At 43.0% G+C, this 16,846-nt stretch overlaps 1 protein-coding gene across 5 annotated transcripts in view; it reads left to right on the top strand.

The window, feature by feature from the left end:
• Positions 1–16,846, top strand: part of NOS3 (nitric oxide synthase 3) — a 131,227-nt gene that overhangs the window by 51,454 nt on the left and 62,927 nt on the right. For all 5 annotated transcript variants that reach the window (XM_073677193.1, XM_073677191.1, XM_073677192.1 and 2 more), the window contains exons 2-7: positions 13,773–13,869; positions 14,369–14,517; positions 14,737–14,899; positions 14,982–15,073; positions 15,583–15,724; positions 15,855–15,994. In XM_073677193.1, the coding sequence (XP_073533294.1) occupies positions 13,773–13,869; positions 14,369–14,517; positions 14,737–14,899; positions 14,982–15,073; positions 15,583–15,724; positions 15,855–15,994 (783 nt within the window). The remainder of the gene's footprint in view (positions 1–13,772; positions 13,870–14,368; positions 14,518–14,736; positions 14,900–14,981; positions 15,074–15,582; positions 15,725–15,854; positions 15,995–16,846) is intronic.

Here is a 16,846-nt window from a genome sequence, read left to right on the forward strand (position 1 = left end):
GGTGCAGTCACTGTGTACGTACATTACATTACTGATCCTGAGTTACCTCCTGTATTATACTCCAGAGCTGTACCCACTATTCTGCTGGTGCAGTCACTATATACATGCATTACATTACTGATCCTGAGTTACCTCCTGTATTATACTCCAGAGCTGCACTCACTATTCTGCTGGTGCAGTCACTGTATACATACATTACATTACTGATCCTGAGTTACATCCTGTATTATACTCCAGAGCTGCACTCACTATTCTGCTGGTGCAGTCACTGTGTACATACATTACATTACTGATCCTGAGTTACATCCTGTATTATACTCCAGAGCTGCACTCACTATTCTGCTGGTGCAGTCACTGTATACATACATTACATTACTGATCCTGAGTTACATCCTGTATTATACTCCAGAGCTGCACTCACTATTCTGCTGGTGCAGTCACTGTGTACATACATTACTGATCCTGTACTTATCCTGAGTTACATCCTGTATTATACTCCAGAGCTGCACTCACTATTCTGTAGGTGCAGTCACTGTGTACATACATTACATTACTGATCCTGAGTTACCTCCTGTATTATCCTCCAGAGCTGCACTCACTATTCTGCTGGTGCAGTCACTGTGTACATACATTACATTACTGATCCTGAGTTACATCCTGTATTATACCCCAGAGCTGCACTCACTATTCTGCTGGTGCAGTCACTGTGTATATGCATTACTGATCCTGAGTTACATCCTGTATTATACTCCAGAGCTGCACTCACTATTCTGCTGGTGCAGTCACTGTGTACATACATTACATTACTGATCCTGAGTTACATCCTGTATTATACTCCAGAGCTGCACTCACTATTCTGCTTGGGTAGTCACTGTGTATATACATTACTGATCCTGAGTTACATCCTGTATTATACTCCAGAGAGAGCTGCACTCACTATTCTGCTGGTGCTGTCACTGTGTACATACATTACATTACTGATCCTGTACTGATCCTGAGTTACATCCTGTATTATACTCCAGAGCTGCACTCACTATTCTGCTGGTGCAGTCACTGTGTACATACATTACATTACTGATCCTGAGTTACATCTTTTATTATACTTCAGAGCTGCACTCACTATTCTGCTGGCGCAGTCACTGTGTACATACATTACATTACTGATCCTGAGTTACATCCTGTATTATACTCCAGAGCTGCACTCACTATTCTGCTGGTGCAGTCACTGTGTACATACATTACATTACTGATCCTGAGTTACCTCCTGTATTATACTCCAGAGCTGCACTCACTATTCTACTGGTGCAGTCACTGTGTACATACATTACATTACTGATCCTGAGTTACATCCTGTATTATACTCCAGAGCTGCACTCACTATTCTGCTGGTGCATTCACTGTGTACATACATTACATTACTGATCCTGAGTTACATCCTGTATTATACTCCAGAGCTGCACTCACTATTCTGCTGGTGCAGTCACTGTGTACATACATTACGTTACTGATCCTGTACTGATCCTGAGTCACATCCTGTATTATACTCCAGAGCTGCACTCACTATTCTGCTGGTGCAGTCACTGTGTACATACATTACATTACTGATCCTGAGTTACATCCTGTATTATACTCCAGAGCTGCAGTCACTATTCTACTGGTGCAGTCACTGTGTACATACATTACATTACTTATCCTGAGTTACATCCAGTATTATACTCCAGAGCTGCACTCACTATTCTGCTGGGGCAGTCACTGTGCACATACATTACATTACTGATCCTGAGTTACATCCTGTATTATACTCCAGAGCTGCACTCACTATTCTGCTGGTGCAGTCACTGTGTACATACATTACATTACTGATCCTGAGTTACATCCTGTATTATACTCCAGAGCTGCACTCACTATTCTGCTGATGCAGTCACTGTATACATACATTACATTACTGATCCTGAGTTACATCCTGTATTATACTCCAGGGCTGCACTCACTATTCTGCTGGTGCAGTCACTGTGTACATACATTACACTACTGATCCTGAGTTACCTCCTGTATTATACTCCAGAGCTGCACTCACTATTCTGCTGGTGCAGTCACTGTGTACATACATTACATTACTGATCCTGAGTTACATCATGTATTATACTCCAGAGCTGCACTCACTATTCTGCTGGTGCAGTCACTGTGTACATACATTACACTACTGATCCTGAGTTACATCCTGTATTATACTCCAGAGCTGCACTCACTATTCTGCTGGTGCAGTCACTGTGTACATGCATTACACTACTGATCCTGAGTTACATCCTGTATTATACTGCAGAGCTGCACTCACTATTCTGCTGGTGCAGTCACTGTGTACATACATTACACTACTGATCCTGAGTTACATCCTGTATTATACTGCAGAGCTGCACTCACTATTCTGCTGGTGGAGTCACTGTGTACATACATTACATTACTGATCCTGAGTTACATCCTGTATTATACTCCAGAGCTGCACTCACTATTCTGCTGGTGCAGTCACTGTGTACATACATTATATTACTGATCCTGAGTTACATCCTGTATTATACTCCAGAGCTGCACTCACTATTCTGCTGGTGCAGTCACTGTGTACATACATTACACTACTGATCCTGAGTTACATCCTGTATTATACTGCAGAGCTGCACTCATTATTCTGCTGGTGCAGTCACTGTGTACATACATTACATTACTGATCCTGAGTTACCTCCTATATTATACTCCAGAGCTGCACTCACTATTCTGCTGGTGCAGTCACTGTGTACATACATTACATTGCTGATCCTGAGTTACCTCCTATATTATACTCCAGAGCTGCACTCACTATTCTGCTGGTGCAGTCACTGTGTACATACATTACATTACTGATCCTGAGTTACATCCTGTATTATACTCCAGAGCTGCACTCACTATTCTGCTGGTGCAGTCACTGTGTACATACATTACATTACTGATCCTGAGTTACCTCCTGTATTATACTCCAGAGCTGCACTCACTATTCTGCTGGTGCAGTCACTGTGTACATACATTACATTACTGATCCTGAGTTACCTCCTGTATTATACTCCAGAGCTGCACTCACTATTCTGCTGGTGCAGTCACTGTGTACATACATTACATTACTGATCCTGAGTTACATCCTGTATTATACTCCAGAGCTGCACTCACTATTCTGCTGGTGCTGTCACTGTGTACATACATTACATTACTGATCCTGAGTTACATCCTGTATTATACTTCAGAGCTGCACTCACTATTCTCCTGGTGCAGTCACTGTGTACATACATTACATTGCTGATCCTGAGTTACCTCCTATATTATACTCCAGAGCTGCACTCACTATTCTGCTGGTGCAGTCACTGTGTACATACATTACATTACTGATCCTGAGTTACCTCATGCATTATACTCCAGAGCAGCACTCACTATTCTGCTGGTGCAGTCACTGTGTACATACATTACATTACTGATCCTGAGTTACCTCCTGTATTATACTCCAGAGCTGCACTCACTATTCTGCTGGTGCAGTCACTGTGTACATACATTACATTACTGATCCTGAGTTACATCCTGTATTATACTCCAGAGCTGCACTCACTATTCTGCTGGTGCAGTCACTGTGTACATACATTACATTACTGATCCTGAGTTACATCCTGTATTATACCCCAGAGCAGCACTCACTATTCTGCTGGTGCAGTCACTGTGTACATACATTACATTACTGATCCTGAGTTACATCCTGTATTATACTCCAGAGCTGCACTCACTATTCTGCTGGTGTAGTCACTGTGTACATACATTACATTACAGATCCTGAGTTACATCCTGTATTATTCTCCAGAGCTGCACTCACTATTCTGCTGGTGTAGTCACTGTGTACATACATTACATTACTGATCCTGAGTTACCTCATGCATTATACTCCAGAGCAGCACTCACTATTCTGCTGGTGCAGTCACTGTGTACATACATTACATTACTGATCCTGAGTTACCTCCTGTATTATACTCCAGAGCTGCACTCACTATTCTGCTGGTGTAGTCACTGTGTACATACATTACATTACTGATCCTGAGTTACCTCATGCATTATACTCCAGAGCAGCACTCACTATTCTGCTGGTGCAGTCACTGTGTACATACATTACATTACTGATCCTGAGTTACCTCATGCATTATACTCCAGAGCAGCACTCACTATTCTGCTGGTGCAGTCACTGTGTACATACATTACATTACTGATCCTGAGTTACCTCCTGTATTATACTCCAGAGCTGCACTCACTATTCTGCTGGTGCAGTCACTGTGTACATACATTACATTACTGATCCTGAGTTACCTCCTGTATTATACTCCAGAGCTGCACTCACTATTCTGCTGGTGCAGTCACTGTGTACATACATTACATTACTGATCCTGAGTTACATCCTGTATTATACTCCAGAGCTGCACTCACTATTCTGCTGGTGCAGTCACTGTGTACATACATTACTGATCCTGTACTGATCCTGAGTTACATCCTGTATTATACTCCAGAGCTGCACTCACTATTCTGTAGGTGCAGTCACTGTGTACATACATTACATTACTGATCCTGAGTTACCTCCTGTATTATCCTCCCGAGCTGCACACACTATTCTGCTGGTGCAGTCACTGTGTACATACATTACATTACTGATCCTGAGTTACATCCTGTATTATACCCCAGAGCTGCACTCACTATTCTGCTGGTGCAGTCACTGTGTATATGCATTACTGATCCTGAGTTACATCCTGTATTATACTCCAGAGCTGCACTCACTATTCTGCTGGTGCAGTCACTGTGTACATACATTACATTACTGATCCTGAGTTACATCCTGTATTATACTCCAGAGCTGCACTCACTATTCTGCTTGGGTAGTCACTGTGTATATACATTACTGATCCTGAGTTACATCCTGTATTATACTCCAGAGCTGCACTCACTATTCTGCTGGTGCAGTCACTGTGTACATACATTACATTACTGATCCTGAGTTACATCCTGTATTATACTCCAGAGCTGCACTCACTATTCTGCAGGAGCAGTCACTGTGTACATACATTTCATTACTGATCCTGAGTTACATCCTGTATTATATTCCAGAGCTGCACTCACTATTCTGCTGGTGCTGTCACTGTGTACATACATTACATTACTGATCCTGTACTGATCCTGAGTTACATCCTGTATTATACTCCAGAGCTGCACTCACTATTCTGCTGGTGCAGTCACTGTGTACATACATTACATTACTGATCCTGAGTTACATCTTTTATTATACTTCAGAGCTGCACTCACTATTCTGCTGGTGCAGTCACTGTGTACATACATTACATTACTGATCCTGAGTTACATCCTGTATTATACTCCAGAGCTGCACTCACTATTCTGCTGGTGCAGTCACTGTATACATACATTACATTACTGATCCTGAGTTACATCCTGTATTATACTCCAGAGCTGCACTCACTATTCTGCTGGTGCAGTCACTGTGTACATACATTACATTACTGATCCTGATTTACATCCTGTATTATACTCCAGAGCTGCACTCACTATTCTGCTGGTGCAGTCACTGTATACATACATACATTACTGATCCTGAGTTACATCCTGTATTATACTCCAGAGCTGCACTCACTATTCTGCTGGTGCAGTCACTGTGTACATACATTACTGATCCTGTACTGATCCTGAGTTACATCCTGTATTATACTCCAGAGCTGCACTCACTATTCTGTAGGTGCAGTCACTGTGTACATACATTACATTACTGATCCTGAGTTACCTCCTGTATTATCCTCCAGAGCTGCACTCACTATTCTGCTGGTGCAGTCACTGTGTACATACATTACATTACTGATCCTGAGTTACATCCTGTATTATACCCCAGAGCTGCACTCACTATTCTGCTGGTGCAGTCACTGTGTATATGCATTACTGATCCTGAGTTACATCCTGTATTATACTCCAGAGCTGCACTCACTATTCTGCTGGTGCAGTCACTGTGTACATACATTACATTACTGATCCTGAGTTACATCCTGTATTATACTCCAGAGCTGCACTCACTATTCTGCTTGGGTAGTCACTGTGTATATACATTACTGATCCTGAGTTACATCCTGTATTATACTCCAGAGCTGCACTCATTATTCTGCTGGTGCAGTCACTGTGTACATACATTACATTACTGATCCTGAGTTACATCCTGTATTATACTCCAGAGCTGAACTCACTATTCTGCAGGAGCAGTCACTGTGTACATACATTTCATTACTGATCCTGAGTTACATCCTGTATTATACTCCAGAGCTGCACTCACTATTCTGCTTGGGTAGTCACTGTGTATATACATTACTGATCCTGAGTTACATCCTGTATTATACTCCAGAGCTGCACTCACTATTCTGCTGGTGCAGTCACTGTGTACATACATTACATTACTGATCCTGAGTTACATCTTTTATTATACTTCAGAGCTGCACTCACTATTCTGCTGGCGCAGTCACTGTGTACATACATTACATTACTGATCCTGAGTTACATCCTGTATTATACTCCAGAGCTGCACTCACTATTCTGCTGGTGGAGTCACTGTGTACATACATTACATTACTGATCCTGAGTTACATCCTGTATTATACTCCAGAGCTGCACTCACTATTCTGCAGGAGCAGTCACTGTGTACATACATTTCATTACTGATCCTGAGTTACATCCTGTATTATATTCCAGAGCTGCACTCACTATTCTGCTGGTGCTGTCACTGTGTACATACATTACATTACTGATCCTGTACTGATCCTGAGTTACATCCTGTATTATACTCCAGAGCTGCACTCACTATTCTGCTGGTGCAGTCACTGTGTACATACATTACATTACTGATCCTGAGTTACATCTTTTATTATACTTCAGAGCTGCACTCACTATTCTGCTGGCGCAGTCACTGTGTACATACATTATATTACTGATCCTGAGTTACATCCTGTATTATACTCCAGAGCTGCACTCACTATTCTGCTGGTGCAGTCACTGTGTGCATACATTACATTACTGATCCTGAGTTACATCCTGTATTATACTCCAGAGCTGCACTCACTATTCTGCTGGTGCAGTCACTGTGTACATATATTACATTACTGATCCTGAGATACATCCTGTATTATACTCCAGAGCTGCACTCACTATTCTGCTGGTGCAGTCACTGTGTACGTACATTACATTACTGATCCTGAGTTACCTCCTGTATTATACTCCAGAGCTGTACCCACTATTCTGCTGGTGCAGTCACTATATACATGCATTACATTACTGATCCTGAGTTACCTCCTGTATTATACTCCAGAGCTGCACTCACTATTCTGCTGGTGCAGTCACTGTATACATACATTACATTACTGATCCTGAGTTACATCCTGTATTATACTCCAGAGCTGCACTCACTATTCTGCTGGTGCAGTCACTGTGTACATACATTACATTACTGATCCTGAGTTACATCCTGTATTATACTCCAGAGCTGCACTCACTATTCTGCTGGTGCAGTCACTGTATACATACATTACATTACTGATCCTGAGTTACATCCTGTATTATACTCCAGAGCTGCACTCACTATTCTGCTGGTGCAGTCACTGTGTACATACATTACTGATCCTGTACTTATCCTGAGTTACATCCTGTATTATACTCCAGAGCTGCACTCACTATTCTGTAGGTGCAGTCACTGTGTACATACATTACATTACTGATCCTGAGTTACCTCCTGTATTATCCTCCAGAGCTGCACTCACTATTCTGCTGGTGCAGTCACTGTGTACATACATTACATTACTGATCCTGAGTTACATCCTGTATTATACCCCAGAGCTGCACTCACTATTCTGCTGGTGCAGTCACTGTGTATATGCATTACTGATCCTGAGTTACATCCTGTATTATACTCCAGAGCTGCACTCACTATTCTGCTGGTGCAGTCACTGTGTACATACATTACATTACTGATCCTGAGTTACATCCTGTATTATACTCCAGAGCTGCACTCACTATTCTGCTTGGGTAGTCACTGTGTATATACATTACTGATCCTGAGTTACATCCTGTATTATACCCCAGAGCTGCACTCACTATTCTGCTGGTGCTGTCACTGTGTACATACATTACATTACTGATCCTGTACTGATCCTGAGTTACATCCTGTATTATACTCCAGAGCTGCACTCACTATTCTGCTGGTGCAGTCACTGTGTACATACATTACATTACTGATCCTGAGTTACATCTTTTATTATACTTCAGAGCTGCACTCACTATTCTGCTGGCGCAGTCACTGTGTACATACATTACATTACTGATCCTGAGTTACATCCTGTATTATACTCAAGAGCTGCACTCACTATTCTGCTGGTGCAGTCACTGTGTACATACATTACATTACTGATCCTGAGTTACCTCCTGTATTATACTCCAGAGCTGCACTCACTATTCTACTGGTGCAGTCACTGTGTACATACATTACATTACTGATCCTGAGTTACATCCTGTATTATACTCCAGAGCTGCACTCACTATTCTGCTGGTGCATTCACTGTGTACATACATTACATTACTGATCCTGAGTTACATCCTGTATTATACTCCAGAGCTGCACTCACTATTCTGCTGGTGCAGTCACTGTGTACATACATTACGTTACTGATCCTGTACTGATCCTGAGTCACATCCTGTATTATACTCCAGAGCTGCACTCACTATTCTGCTGGTGCAGTCACTGTGTACATACATTACATTACTGATCCTGAGTTACATCCTGTATTATACTCCAGAGCTGCAGTCACTATTCTACTGGTGCAGTCACTGTGTACATACATTACATTACTTATCCTGAGTTACATCCAGTATTATACTCCAGAGCTGCACTCACTATTCTGCTGGGGCAGTCACTGTGCACATACATTACATTACTGATCCTGAGTTACATCCTGTATTATACTCCAGAGCTGCACTCACTATTCTGCTGGTGCAGTCACTGTGTACATACATTACATTACTGATCCTGAGTTACATCCTGTATTATACTCCAGAGCTGCACTCACTATTCTGCTGATGCAGTCACTGTATACATACATTACATTACTGATCCTGAGTTACATCCTGTATTATACTCCAGGGCTGCACTCACTATTCTGCTGGTGCAGTCACTGTGTACATACATTACACTACTGATCCTGAGTTACCTCCTGTATTATACTCCAGAGCTGCACTCACTATTCTGCTGGTGCAGTCACTGTGTACATACATTACATTACTGATCCTGAGTTACATCATGTATTATACTCCAGAGCTGCACTCACTATTCTGCTGGTGCAGTCACTGTGTACATACATTACACTACTGATCCTGAGTTACATCCTGTATTATACTGCAGAGCTGCACTCACTATTCTGCTGGTGCAGTCACTGTGTACATACATTACACTACTGATCCTGAGTTACATCCTGTATTATACTGCAGAGCTGCACTCACTATTCTGCTGGTGCAGTCACTGTGTACATACATTACACTACTGATCCTGAGTTGCATCCTGTATTATACTGCAGAGCTGCACTCACTATTCTGCTGGTGGAGTCACTGTGTACATACATTACATTACTGATCCTGAGTTACATCCTGTATTATACTCCAGAGCTGCACTCACTATTCTGCTGGTGCAGTCACTGTGTACATACATTATATTACTGATCCTGAGTTACATCCTGTATTATACTCCAGAGCTGCACTCACTATTCTGCTGGTGCAGTCACTGTGTACATACATTACACTACTGATCCTGAGTTACATCCTGTATTATACTGCAGAGCTGCACTCATTATTCTGCTGGTGCAGTCACTGTGTACATACATTACATTACTGATCCTGAGTTACCTCCTATATTATACTCCAGAGCTGCACTCACTATTCTGCTGGTGCAGTCACTGTGTACATACATTACATTGCTGATCCTGAGTTACCTCCTATATTATACTCCAGAGCTGCACTCACTATTCTGCTGGTGCAGTCACTGTGTACATACATTACATTACTGATCCTGAGTTACATCCTGTATTATACTCCAGAGCTGCACTCACTATTCTGCTGGTGCAGTCACTGTGTACATACATTACATTACTGATCCTGAGTTACCTCCTGTATTATACTCCAGAGCTGCACTCACTATTCTGCTGGTGCAGTCACTGTGTACATACATTACATTACTGATCCTGAGTTACATCCTGTATTATACTCCAGAGCTGCACTCACTATTCTGCTGGTGCTGTCACTGTGTACATACATTACATTACTGATCCTGAGTTACATCCTGTATTATACTTCAGAGCTGCACTCACTATTCTCCTGGTGCAGTCACTGTGTACATACATTACATTGCTGATCCTGAGTTACCTCCTATATTATACTCCAGAGCTGCACTCACTATTCTGCTGGTGCAGTCACTGTGTACATACATTACATTACTGATCCTGAGTTACCTCATGCATTATACTCCAGAGCAGCACTCACTATTCTGCTGGTGCAGTCACTGTGTACATACATTACATTACTGATCCTGAGTTACCTTCTGTATTATACTCCAGAGCTGCACTCACTATTCTGCTGGTGCAGTCACTGTGTACATACATTACATTACTGATCCTGAGTTACATCCTGTATTATACTCCAGAGCTGCACTCACTATTCTGCTGGTGCAGTCACTGTGTACATACATTACATTACTGATCCTGAGTTACATCCTGTATTATACCCCAGAGCAGCACTCACTATTCTGCTGGTGCAGTCACTGTGTACATACATTACATTACTGATCCTGAGTTACATCCTGTATTATACTCCAGAGCTGCACTCACTATTCTGCTGGTGTAGTCACTGTGTACATACATTACATTACAGATCCTGAGTTACATCCTGTATTATTCTCCAGAGCTGCACTCACTATTCTGCTGGTGTAGTCACTGTGTACATACATTACATTACTGATCCTGAGTTACCTCATGCATTATACTCCAGAGCAGCACTCACTATTCTGCTGGTGCAGTCACTGTGTACATACATTACATTACTGATCCTGAGTTACCTCCTGTATTATACTCCAGAGCTGCACTCACTATTCTGCTGGTGTAGTCACTGTGTACATACATTACATTACTGATCCTGAGTTACCTCATGCATTATACTCCAGAGCAGCACTCACTATTCTGCTGGTGCAGTCACTGTGTACATACATTACATTACTGATCCTGAGTTACCTCATGCATTATACTCCAGAGCAGCACTCACTATTCTGCTGGTGCAGTCACTGTGTACATACATTACATTACTGATCCTGAGTTACCTCCTGTATTATACTCCAGAGCTGCACTCACTATTCTGCTGGTGCAGTCACTGTGTACATACATTACATTACTGATCCTGAGTTACATCCTGTATTATACTCCAGAGCTGCACTCACTATTCTGCTGGTGCAGTCACTGTGTACATACATTACATTACTGATCCTGAGTTACATCCTGTATTATACTCCAGAGCTGCACTCACTATTCTGCTAGTGGAGTCACTGTGTACATACATTACATTACTGATCCTAAGTTACATCCTGTATTATACTCCAGAGCTGCACTCACTATTCTGCTGGTGCAGTCACTGTGTACATACATTACATTACTGATCCTGAGTTACATCCTGTATTATACTCCAGAGCTGCACTCACTATTCTGCTGGTGCAGTCACTGTGTACATACATTACATTACTGATCCTGAGTTACATCCTGTATTATACTCCAGAGCTGCACTCACTATTCTGCTGGTGCAGTCACTGTGTACATACATTACAGTACTGATCCTGAATTACATCCTGTATTATACTCCAGAGCTGCACTCACTATTCTGCTGGTGCAGTCACTGTGTACATACATTACATTACTGATCCTGAGTTACATCCTGTATTATACTCCAGAGCTGCACTCACTATTCTGCTGGTGCAGTCACTGTGTACATACATTACATTACTGATCCTGAGTTACATCCTGTATTATACTCCAGAGCTGCACTCACTATTCTGCTGGTGCAGTCCCTGTGTACATACATTATATTACTGATCCTGCGTTACCTCCTGTATTATACTCCAGAGCTGCACTCACTATTCTGCTGGTGCAGTCACTGTGTACATACATTACATTACTGATCCTGAGTTACATCCTGTATTATACTCCAGAGCTGCACTCATTATTCTGCTGGTGGAGTCACTGTGTACATACATTACATTACTGTTCCTGAGTTTCATCCTGTATTATACTCCAGAGCTGCACTCACTATTCTGCTGGTGCAGTCACTGTGTACATACATTACATTACTGATCCTGAGTTACCTCCTGTATTATACCCCAGAGCTGCACTCACTATTCTGCTGGTGCAGTCACTGTGTACATACATTACATTACTGATCCTGAGTTACCTCCTGTATTATACTCCAGAGCTGCACTCACTATTCTGCTGGTGCAGTCACTGTGTACATACATTACATTACTGATCCTGAGTTACATCGTGTGTTATACTCCAGAGCTGCACTCACTATTCTGCTGGTGCAGTCACTGTGTAGATTACATTACATTACTGATCCTGAGTTACATCCTGTATTATACTCCAGAGCTGCACTCACTATTCTGCTGGTGCAGTCACTGTGTACACACATTACATAACTGATCCTGAGTTACATCCTGTATTATCCTCCAGAGCTGCACTCTCTATTCTGCTGGTGCAGTCACTGTGTACATACATTACAGTACTGATCCTGAGTTACATCCTGTATTATACTCCAGAGCTGCACTCACTATTCTGCTGGCGCAGTCACTGTGTACATACATTATATTACTGATCCTGAGTTACATCCTGTATTATACTCCAGAGCTGCACTCACTATTCTGCTGGTGTAGTCACTGTGTACATACATTACATTACTGATCCTGAGTTACCTCCTGTATTATACTCCAGAGCTGCACTCGCTATTCTGCTGGTACAGTCACTGTGTACATACATTACATTACTGATCCTGAGTTACATCATGTATTATACCCCAGAGCTGCACTCACTATTCTGCTGGTGCAGTCACTGTGTACATACATTACATTACTGATCCTGAGTTACATCCTGTATTATACCCCAGAGCTGCACTCACTATTCTGCTGGTGCAGTCACTCTGTACATACATTACTGATCCTGAGTTACATCCTGTATTATACTCCAGAGCTGCACTCACTATTCTGCTGGTGCAGTCACTGTGTACATACATTACATTACTGATCCTGAGTTACATCCTGTATTATCCTCCAGAGCTGCACTCACTATTCTGCTGGTGCAGTCACTGTGTACATACATTACATTACTGATCCTGAGTTACATCCTGTATTATACTCCAGAGCTACACTCACTATTCTGCTGGTGCAGTCACTGTGTACATACATTACATTACTGATCCTGAGTTACATCCTGTATTATACTCCAGAGCTGCGCTCACTCTTCTGCTGGTGCAGTCACTGTGTACATACATTACATTACTGATCCTGAGTTACATCCTGTATTATACTCCAGAGCTGCACTCACTATTCTGCTGGTGCAGTCACTGTGTACACACATTACATTACTGATCCTGTTCTCCCCTTACAGTCCTGCTAACGGAGGTCAGAACCAAAAATGTCTTCGCATCAAGAACTGGGAGAACCGGACCCTGTCCTACGACATACTGAATGTGCAGGCCGAGCAGGTACAGGAATGGCTACATACTCTGGATACAGATATTTTATATATATATTAGACTCTCCTTTTTCTTTTTCTTACTCTATTGCTCCTGCTTCCAGCTAGTTCTGATAACGGGACTGTTTATGGAATTGCTATTCATGCAGCGCTCCTATGGGAAGCCAGTGTGGTAACACATAATATACAGCAGTGACTTACCATCACCACCTAGTGGTAAGATGCCAGGTTACATCATCCATGTTCCTAACTTAGAGATCTCCCAGTCATTGGGTTCTCTGCTGATCATGGTCAGAAAATCATTTAGTTTTTTCTTTGCAGTTTTCCTCTGGTTTCACCTCTAGAGCTGAACTCTGCTGCTTTCTTGCACGGTGGATTGTGGGAGCTTAGATGAGATCCAGTTAGAGCTGTGCTGTTATAGCTCATGTCTGACTGCAGGGCGGCGCTATGCTGCTGTTTCCAATGTCCGTCAGCAGGATCTGGTAACAGCCATTATATCTTGCATGCAGGACGTGGCCTGCACAAAGGCTCGCTGCTTGGGCTCCGTCATGTTCCCACCCCAGATGTCCTGTCCCCAACCGCGAGAAGCAAAATCCACAGAGGAACTTCTACCTAAGGCCAAAGACTTCATCAACCAGTACTACACCTCCATCAAAAGGTGAGCGACTGCACCAGGAGGCTCAGGATGAACACTTTTTTTTTTTTTTCATTGAAACTGATTTTCTCCTCCCATTGTTGCTTCTTCACTGATTCTGCAACAGTCACCCCTCCACCTAAGGGAAGACCCCCGACACCCTGACGCACATTTTACACAAGGACAAATTTACAAAAATAGAAGTCGCCCAATAACCTACAACACGTTTTGTATCCGTCTTAGGTCTCAGTCGAAGTCTCACATGGAGCGAGTGAAGGAGGTGGAGCAGGAGGTCCTCGCCACAGGAACCTATCAGCTCAAGGAGACGGAGTTGATCTTCGGCGCCAAGCAGGCTTGGAGAAACGCCGCGCGGTGCGTGGGCAGGATACAGTGGTCCAAGCTCCAGGTACGCCCAGTCCGGGGGGAGCCTAATGTGGATCGTTGTGGATCTAAGCATTATGAGCTGTGGATACTTTGTATCTCTGCAGGTGTTTGACGCCAGAGACTGCAGGACCACCCACGAGATGTTCACCTACATCTGCAACCATATCAAATACTCCACCAACAAAGGCAACATCAGGTATATTGTATTCATAGTAGCCTCTGAGGGGGGTCTTCAGAGCAGCCCTGGAGCCCACCATACGTAGAAGTTAAAGGGGTTGTCAACGTAGTCCCTTGACCATAAGATGATTACGATACAAAGTGTCCCCCTGATGAAGCAATTTGTGGAGAAACCTGTCCGTAACTGTGGAGTCTCCCTACAGCTCCCCCGCAGGAGACATTAAGTATTACAAGATTACTAAAATTGGAGGATCCTGAACAGAGGAGAACAGAGGACTATCTTCTGTATTAACCCAGAATTCCCTAACGGGGGTGTATGACAATGGATTTTCTTAACTGGGAACTCCTCTTTAAATATTATATATGAAACTGGACGACCCCTTTAAGTTTCCCTTGATAATGGCTGACGGAGGCGTTTCACTCGCATTCACCATTTCCTGAGTCTACAACTTGCCCTCTCCCCTCCATATCGGGCATCTTGGTAGCCGTCACTTTTATGGGTTTTTCATGTTTTTTTTCTGTGCACAGGTCGGCGATCACCATCTTCCCCCAGAGGAAAGATGGGGCGTCAGATTTCAGGATCTGGAACAGCCAGTTAATCCGCTACGCGGGATACAGACAGGAGGACGAGGCTGTGGTGGGAGATCCGATGAATGTGGAGTTGACCGAGGTGCGATTTTACTCCAGTGCTGAACTCCTTAATTCTCCCCCTGTGTGTTCTGCTTATGTGTCTCTTTGTAGTTCTCCTTTCAATGATAAATGATCGTCAAATGCGTTAACCAGCACTTTCCACCCTACAGTTATGTGTCCAGCTGGGCTGGAAACCAAAAGGTGGCCGATTTGACGTGTTGCCTCTTCTCTTACAAGCCAATGGAGATGACCCAAAAATCTTCGAAATTCCACCTGAACTTGTCTTAGAGGTGCCCCTCAGACACCCAAAGTAAGGCATTGCTTTCTTATGTGGTAACATCTGTGGATTCACAGGAGTCCTAATGTAGAAGATGTCGGGCGTTTCCACCAGAAATGCTCAGGACGGCTGAATTCTAGCAGTTATATCCCAGACCCCCCAGATATAGTGATTTCTGAGCATCTGATACCTCTAGACCACCAGGGATGTAAAGGGACTGTCCACTAGCTAATAATACTGTTAGATATGTTCTGAATAGGACTCTAAAAAACGTACTGATTATGAGTATTGTCAAAGGTTTCCCAATATTCAGCTTTACCGGGGTCGGCAGGTCATTAGTGCTGTGTGTGAAGGGGGCTGGATGATCACCATTCTAATAGCTAAGCCAGCCCCCTTCTATGTCTGTGTATTGAAATATATCTAACCATGATTTTATCAGAAGTGGAAAACCCCTTTAAATCCATGCACTGCCTTACAGCACCATAAATGCTTCACCACTTGTCCACTCTAAAACACCAGAGATGTCACCATTAACCATTTCACTACCCTAGACCTCCAGGGATGTGACCATTATCCACTACACCACTCTAGCCCACCAGGGATGTCACTATTCACCACTCTAGACCACCAGGGATGTCATCATTAATAACTTCCCCACTCTAGACCACCAGGGATGTCATCATTAATAACTTCCCCACTCTAGATCACCAGGGATGTCACTTTTCACCACTTCACTACCCTAGACCTCCAAGGATGTGACCATTATTCACTTCACCACTCTAGACCACCAGGGATGTCACCATTAACCACTTCATTATCGTAGACCACCCCGGATGTCCCCATTAACCCATTACTTCTCTAGACCACCAGTTGTTTTCTTTCTGT

This window comes from Phyllobates terribilis, unplaced genomic scaffold, assembly GCF_046119375.1.
Source record: "Phyllobates terribilis strain yellow unplaced genomic scaffold, ASM4611937v1 Scaffold_4__5_contigs__length_816908805, whole genome shotgun sequence".
Taxonomy (NCBI): Eukaryota; Metazoa; Chordata; class Amphibia; order Anura; family Dendrobatidae; genus Phyllobates; species Phyllobates terribilis.